The 7507-nt window shown below is 61.4% G+C and overlaps 1 protein-coding gene across 1 annotated transcript; it reads left to right on the forward strand.

Annotated features, from left to right (window-relative positions):
* The first annotated feature begins 3717 nt into the window (after positions 1 to 3717).
* On the forward strand, positions 3718 to 5716 carry HSPB1 (heat shock protein family B (small) member 1). Its single transcript, XM_014876425.2, has 3 exons — positions 3718 to 4201; positions 5093 to 5156; positions 5369 to 5716. Exons 1-3 carry the CDS (start codon positions 3841 to 3843, stop codon positions 5526 to 5528), a joined length of 585 nt encoding a protein of 194 aa, XP_014731911.1. The 5' UTR covers positions 3718 to 3840; the 3' UTR covers positions 5529 to 5716.
* The last annotated feature ends 1791 nt before the right edge of the window (positions 5717 to 7507 follow it).

A 7507-nucleotide genomic window follows, 5' to 3' on the forward strand; every position in this document is an offset into this window, starting at 1 on the left:
ATGGACGGGAGCTCAAATGGGTCCTTGGAACGCCCTGGGAGGGGATGGTTCTCCCTGCTCCGGGGTGTTTTGGGGTCGGGATGGGGAAGGGGAGGATATCTTCTTATTTCTGCGAGTGCCGGGGTGGGACGGGGTGGGGTGGGTGAGCACAGAGCGAGGGAACAAATGCTCTGCAGAGACCTTGGGGCCAGTGGGTGGGGGTGGCTGGGGACACCCCCGGGCCCCCCCGTGCTTTTTTTGGTTTGGTTTGACTGTTTTTTAGCACAAGAGCATCCCGGGGAGGTGTGCGGGTGGGGAAAGGCTCAGCTGGAGGGTGTGATGCCAGCCGGAGGTGAGCAAGACCCTGTTTCCGCCAGAGAAGTCCCCAGGGTGTCATGGGGGACGGGGCACTGCAAAACATTTTGGGGTCCCCCCAGACCTGAGCACACGCCGAGCCATGGATGAACAAAGCCGGCAGCACCTGCAATCTCCTCCCAAGAGAGGAGATCCAGGGAAAAACGCTGCTCGTCTCAGCTCAGGAGCCGGCCCTGGCACCCACCTACCCCACCCAATTTGGGGGGCACCGAGCTGTCACCCCCGGGAGGAGGGAGCTGCAGGGCCTGGGGCTGGGCAGGAGGTTTTCCACTCCTGGGAATGCATCCAGCCTGGCATGGTCTGTCCCACCTCTGAGCCTGCAGCCCCCAGTCCCCTCCTGCTCTGGGGAAAAGCGGCTGCTTTTTAAACTGAATTATGGGAAGAGAGAGGCAGGAGGGTCCCGGGCTTGGCCCACAGCCCGGCTTTTGCAGGATTTTGCTGATTTCCCAAAAAAAAAAAAAAAAAAAAAGCCCCCCAGGCACTGAGGACAGTGGTGGCCCCCGGGGTGGTTGGTGTTTAATCCTGGTGGCCCCGCGTTTTCCGGACGGCTGGAGCAGGACAATGGGGATGAGCCTCCCTGGGTGGGAGAGCAGCTGCCCGGATTAACCCGCTGGCCCCGGATGTAAAGCCAGGCTTTGGCAGTCCCGCTTGGCACTGGTTTCCAGCCAGCCAGGATCGGGAGGATCCTTTGGAGTCCAGCTCAGCCTCGTTAGCCGTGGCCTGATGAACCAGAGGACCCCGGAGGGCAGAGATGGGAGTGAAGGGGCACTTCAGGGTCGGCCTCCCAAACCTGGCATGTCCAGGCTCAGCCAGAGGCTGAGGATTCACCAGCCCTTGGAGAAAAATCCCAGGAGCTGGGCAGTGATGGGTGCCAGCCCCTGGGAAAGACACCTGAACAAGCAGAGGTGTTAGAAATGGGGTGAACAGGTAAGGAGGGGACACACTCATGGCACTCCATGGTGGAGCTTGTCCCCACGTGCCAGCTCCGGGCAGGGTGGCAGCTCTGGATGAGACTGTGGCAGGAGGAGGAGACAAAGGGTCCTGCTCTCCTGGAGCCTGGGGAGATGGAGGATGAGTTCCCCCAGCATCCCTACAAACCCTGAGCCACGCGCTCCAAAAACCATCCCAGCAATTCCAGCTGCTGCCCCACAGCCCCCGTCCCCCCCATCACCCCATGAGAAGCTCAGATTGGCTCTGGACCCCCAACCCTGCTGGGATCTGGGGGAATCCCCTGAGAACACCCAAACCCAAGCCAGCAGCGGGGGATTTCCCCAGTGGCTGCAGCCCCAGCCCTGCAGCCCCCGTGGGGCCGCGGCTCCCAAAAACCCGAGACCCGACTGCAGCGGCGCCGCGGACCAGCCAGCACATCAGGGAAAAATTCCAGTCTTCCTCTTTTACAGTCTCTGTCTCCTGCCGCAGAGGGAGCCAACTGGAACAAATACTCTGTAGAAATACTTCAGTATTTTCCTGTCGCGCGTGCGCTCTCTCTCTGGGTTGTGAGTACAGCTGTAGATGCCGTGAGCTGGTGCAATTATAATAAATATACAGTATATATTGTAAATGACTCTGCTGGGCACTGAGAGGTTTCTTCCTGCCGGGAGCACGGCAGGGTTATCCTGCTCCCTCCATCCGGCTCCCTGAGGATCCATCCTGCTCTTCCCTCTGGCTCCATGTGGAGCAGCACCGGGAGTTTTGTGTCTGATCCCACCGAGGATCCTGCTCTGTGTGTGTGTGTAACCCTCTGCATCCTCCCTGTCTCCTTGCAATCCTCCTGGCTCCCGGCATCCTTCCCTGCGTCACTCCCACTTGCCTGCCAGCTCCCATCCATCCTGCCTGCATCCCTCTCTGCATCCCTCTCTGCATCTCTGCCTGCTTCCCTCCCCTCTCTCCCACATCCTGGCATCTCTCCCTGCATCCCTCCCATTTGCCTACATCTCTCCCATCAATTCCATACCTCCTGCATCCCTCTCCTGATCCCTCCCATCCTTCCCTGCTCCTCCCTGCGTTCCTGCCTGTATCCCTCCCGTCCCTCCCATTTCCCTGCATCCCTTCCTGCATTCCCACCTACAACCCTTCCATTCCTCTCTGCATCCCTTCTCTGATCCCTCCCCTCCCTCCCTGCATCTTCCTCTGCATCCTTCCCTGGATCCCCTCCATTTCCCTGCATCCCTCCTTGAATTTCTGCCTGCATCTCTCCCCTCCCTCCCTCCCTCCCGCATCCCTCTCATTTCCCCGCATCCCTCTCACTCCCTCCCCTCTGCAGTCTTCTCCTGGTTCCTTCCTCTCCAGCCTGCTGCAGCCCCTAGGTGTGATGTGGGGTGTCACAAGGTGCAGCCCCCATCCCCACATGGTTCACTCACCTCCCCACAGCCCCTTCCCCCTCACTGCCATTCCAGAGTGAGTGGCTCTGCCCCAGTAAAGGACACTCACAAATTTCCTGCTGCTGCATCCCCCCACACTCCTAGAAGTCACTAATTCATGCACTGAGTGTGTCAGGGCTCAGCTGCCACTCACCTCCCATCTTCTCCAAGGCAAATCCGGGGGCAGAGGGGAACTGGGCAGAGGTGCTGGGGTCCCAGAGCTGCTAGGCTTGCTGGGCTGGAAAACAGCCCTTCCCAGGATGGGAGCTTGGGGTCTGGCCCCAGATGGGAATCCCTTCCTGGGTACCAGGTGTGTAGAGAGACTTGTTAGATGAGAGTATTCTGCCCCTTCCAGCCCCCCAGTTCCTCTGCCCCCCTAGAGCCCCCTAACCTCATTATCACAATCTCCCAGTCCCTACTGGCCCCCATCAGGTCCTGTAAGCCCCCACCAAGCTCTACAGGTCCCATTGGCCCCCAAGACCCTCACCGACCCCAAAGGCCTCAGGGACCCCCACTCATGGGGACTGGAGCAGCCCAACTTGGTGCTGGGGTTTCCTACCAGGGTGCTGAGCACTGGAGCCACTGGAGTGCCAGAGGGCTGGAACCTTCTGCCTGGTGGGTGACCAGGAGCTGGGGGGTTCTGGAACCTTCTGCCTGGTGGGTGACCAGGGGCTGGAGGGCTCTGGAACCTTCTGGCTGGCAGTGACACAGTGCAGGGCCACTCACGCCCTCCTGCACTGACTCATCCCCCCATTCCCGAGTGCTGGCCCAGCCCCAGACCCTTCTCACGCTGCCGCATCCTGGGGATTGTTTTCCGGGCAGCAGGCGGGAGAGGCCGGGAGCCACTCCAAGGGCCATCCATCATTCCCAAGCAGGCCAAGCCTCTCCCGATGAGAGGAGGATGGACATTTCCTTGGCAGGGGTGGCCCTGGAGGCTGCCAGCCCCCTCCCGCACACCCACCCACTGCGGCTGCGTGTGGCCGCCCCAACCCCGGACAAGTTTCTCGTCCCTTCCCTGGGGCTGCCGCAATTTCCATTAATAGCCAGCTAAGCAGCCTGGCTAAAAATAACCCCGGGCCCTCTTCATAAGGCCCCGCCGGCCTCCCCCCTGGCAGCCCCGCACGCCATGGCCGAGCGCCGCGTCCCCTTCACCTTCCTGCGCAGCCCCAGCTGGGACCCGTTCCGCGACTGGTACCATGGCAGCCGCCTCTTCGACCAGTCCTTTGGGATGCCCCACATCCCCGAGGATTGGTACAAGTGGCCCAGCGGCAGCGCCTGGCCGGGATATTTCCGCCTGCTGCCCCGGGAGAGCGCCCTGATGCCAGCGCCCGGCTCGCCCTTCGGGCAGGCGCTGACCCGCCAGCTCAGCAGCGGCATCTCCGAGATCCGCCAGACCGCCGACAGCTGGAAGGTCACCCTGGATGTCAACCACTTCGCACCTGAGGAGCTGGTGGTCAAGACCAAGGATAATATCGTGGAGATAACCGGTGGGTGCTGGGGTGGGGCTCTGCGGGGTCTCCTGGGATGGGGCAGCTGCTGCCCCAGAGCTTGCTGGGGGGGAAAAGGGTGGGATAAGGGATGGGAAGTGAAGGAAGGAAAAGAGAGGAGAGGAGAGGAGAGGAGAGGAGAGGAGAGGAGAGGAGAGGAGAGGAGAGGAGAGGAGAGGAGAGGAGAGGAGAGGAGAGGAGAGGAGAGGAGAGGAGAGGAGAGGAGAGAATGGGAAAAGGAGAGAGGGAAAAGGAAAAAGCAAAAAAGAAAATCAAGGCACAGAGGAAGGCCCAGCACTGCAGCTCAGTCTCAGGGTGCATTCAGGTGCAGAGATCCCCTCCAGCCCCATACATTGACCCCTTGCTGCTGTTCTCGAAGGACATAGGGAGGAACAGGGACCCCTGGCTGGAGCCACAGAGGGTCCTGGGGGTGATGTGGGGTGTCACGAGCCCTGCAGCCCCCACAGTGCCCCACAGTGCCCTGGATGCCGTGACAAAGCCCAAATCTGTGGCACAAGGCCAGGATATGCTTCCTGCTGGGTGAGGAGGGCCTGCAAGGAAAGGGGGCAATTCCACAGCCAGATGAATTCGGGGTGCAGCCCCAGGGAGAGGGGGGTGCTCAGTCTCCAGCCCTGCCAAGATGTGGGGCAATCTCGCCAGTGTTGGGCCCCTTTGGCCACCCCCAGCTCCTGACACTGCACTTTGCTTAAATTTGGGGGATGCACCCGGAGTGGCCCTGCAGATTCTGCTCCCCCCATGTTGCTCAGGCTGATATTATGGCAGAAGCCCCAGGATGGGCAGAATCAGCCCCTCACAAGTGTTGGGATGGGGCAAGAAGGTTCCCACCCAGCCAGTCCCTTCCAACCATCGAGTGGTTTTGTTTCCTTCCAGGCAAACACGAGGAGAAGCAGGATGAGCACGGCTTCATCTCCAGGTGCTTCACCCGAAAATACACGTAAGTACCAGGGAGGAAGGGAGACACCTGATGCAGCCTCCTGATGTCTTTGGGGACGTTTTCCCACTCACTCACGCCCTCCAAAGCCCACTGACCAAACCGGGAATGCTGCTCAGCCAAACTGGGAGTAGGAGAAACAGCGATTTGGGGCTGAGCGTGTCATCCCCTGGGTTGGTGCTGCCCCCTTACCTCCCCCTCCCCTTCCCTCCCAGCCTTCCCCCTGGTGTGGAAGCCACGGCCGTGCGGTCCTCGCTGTCTCCCGATGGAATGCTGACGGTGGAGGCCCCCCTGCCCAAACCCGCCATCCAGTCTGCCGAAATCACCATCCCCGTCACCGTGGAGAGCCAAGCCAAGGAGCCGGCCAAGAAGTAGGCGGCACCGAGGAGGAGGAGACAGAGGAGGAGGAAGAGGAGAAGCCGCCACTGCCCCCCCGCCCCCTGCTGCCCCCTCACACCCACCCCCTTTTTACTGTTGATTTTGTACTCGCCCTGCCACTGAGTGCCTTGAATAAATGTGAAGGAACCGACAGAATCAGCCGGAATAAAAGCTGGTGAAAGAAACCTGTCCTTGTGCCTTGTCTGCCCCCTGGAACCACGGCTGTGCCATTCCTGCTGGGAGCTGCACTGGCACCAGAGCACCGGGACGGGACTGCCTGGGGCCAGAGGGGCCAGCAGGAAACTGTCTCGAGCCCTGCCCAGCACTTGGGGTCTGTAACCCAGGGCTCCACATCCCAGGTGTTCTCATTCCGAGTCTTCACAACCTGGGCTCAGCGTGCTGGGGTCAATGTCCTAGAGCTTCACACCCTGAGTCTCCCTATCCTGGATATCCCACACCTGGGTCTCCTACCTCTCAGCTCTCCATATGCACCTCCAGCATTCTGGGGGCTTTACATCCCAGATCTCCGGCATCTCTGGTGCTCACGTGCCAGGTCTCCAACATCCCTGTTTCAGCATCCCAGTTTTCCACAATCTGGATCTCCTACATCCCAGGTGTCTCCAATCCCAGATCTCAGCACAGGGAGTCTCCTCATCCCTGCTCTCCCACACTCAGGGTCTCCACATGCTCCATCAGAATATCTGGGGTCTCCTCACCCCAGTGTCACCATTCTAGGATGCTGCATCCCTGAAAAAACAAGTACACAAACACCCCCTTCGGGTCAGAGGGCAAATAGGGGTTTCATGGGCAAGAATCCACCCCAGCAGTGCAGCCCCTTGAGCCCCAGCCCTGCCCCCCAGTGCTTCCCCTTCCTTCCACCCCATTGTCTGAGGGGCTGGCTTGGGGGTTCAGCTCAGGGGGTTCAGCTCAAGGGGTTAAAGCCTGAGGGGGGCCGAAGAGGGGTGGGTTGTGGTCCCGGTGCCATTTGGCCCCGGCTGGCCCCGTGTCCCCTGTGCCCTCCATGCCCCCGGGTCCCTGAGCAGGACTGGCCCTACATGGCTGAGGTCAGGCCCACGGCTTCGATGTCCCCCGATGTTCCCTGATCCATCAAATCCCACTAATCCCCCCTGAGTCATCCCGCTGGCAGACGGTGACCTGGGAGGAATCCTGCAGCTGCGAGGCTCCTCTCCGAGCTCGGGGGGCTCCACGTGCCCCCGAGCCCCTGTCCCCACCCCTCTGCAGTCTGGGTGTGATGAGTTTGGCAGGTCTCATGGAGATTGGGGATCAATTCCTGATCCCGGTGATCAATTCCTGCTGCCAGGGGTCACGCCTGGGGGGTGCTGGGGGGGGTTCCCGTCTGTGTGTGAGTCGGGGTGTGAGGCTTTTCCAGCCCAAGCCTGACTCCAGGGGAAGAAGCCCCCGCGGAGCATCCCCGGCCCCCTCCCCTCTCCTGTGGTGACTTTCGCTTCCCGAAAAGCGCCGAGCCGGGGGTGGCGGCTGTGGCAGCTCCGTGGCAGCTGGGATGGGGGTGGGGGTGTCCCTCCCTGTGCGGGGGTGCTCGGTGAGCCCCCAGCCCCTCTTGTTCCCAGCCCCTTGCCGGGGGTGTGGGTGCTGCAGCCCCGGATCCCTCGCAGGGCGCGTGAGTCAAGGCGCATTTTCTGTTTATAGTTTCCCGGGGAGGGGAGTATTTTTACAGCGTGAGTCACCGCGCGTGTGGCTGCGAGCGGAAAACCATCGGGCAGGGAGGGAGGTGGGGAAGGACGGAGGTGGGGAAGCGCCCACCCAGCCACTCCTGAAGCCACGGGACCCTCCCCACGGCTCCCACCGGCCCGCTCTGCCCCGCGGAGGAGCCGCAGGGATGCGGATCCTCAGCAGCAGCAGCAGAAGGGAGGCGGCCCCAAGAGCAGAGCCCAGGCCATTCCCGAGCCCCCCCGATCCCACGGAGCCCCCCAGAAAGTCGAGACAGGCGATAACAA

The sequence above is a fragment of the Sturnus vulgaris genome, chromosome 21 (assembly GCF_052056855.1).
Source record: "Sturnus vulgaris isolate bStuVul1 chromosome 21, bStuVul1.hap1, whole genome shotgun sequence".
NCBI classification, from domain to species: domain Eukaryota; kingdom Metazoa; phylum Chordata; class Aves; order Passeriformes; family Sturnidae; genus Sturnus; species Sturnus vulgaris.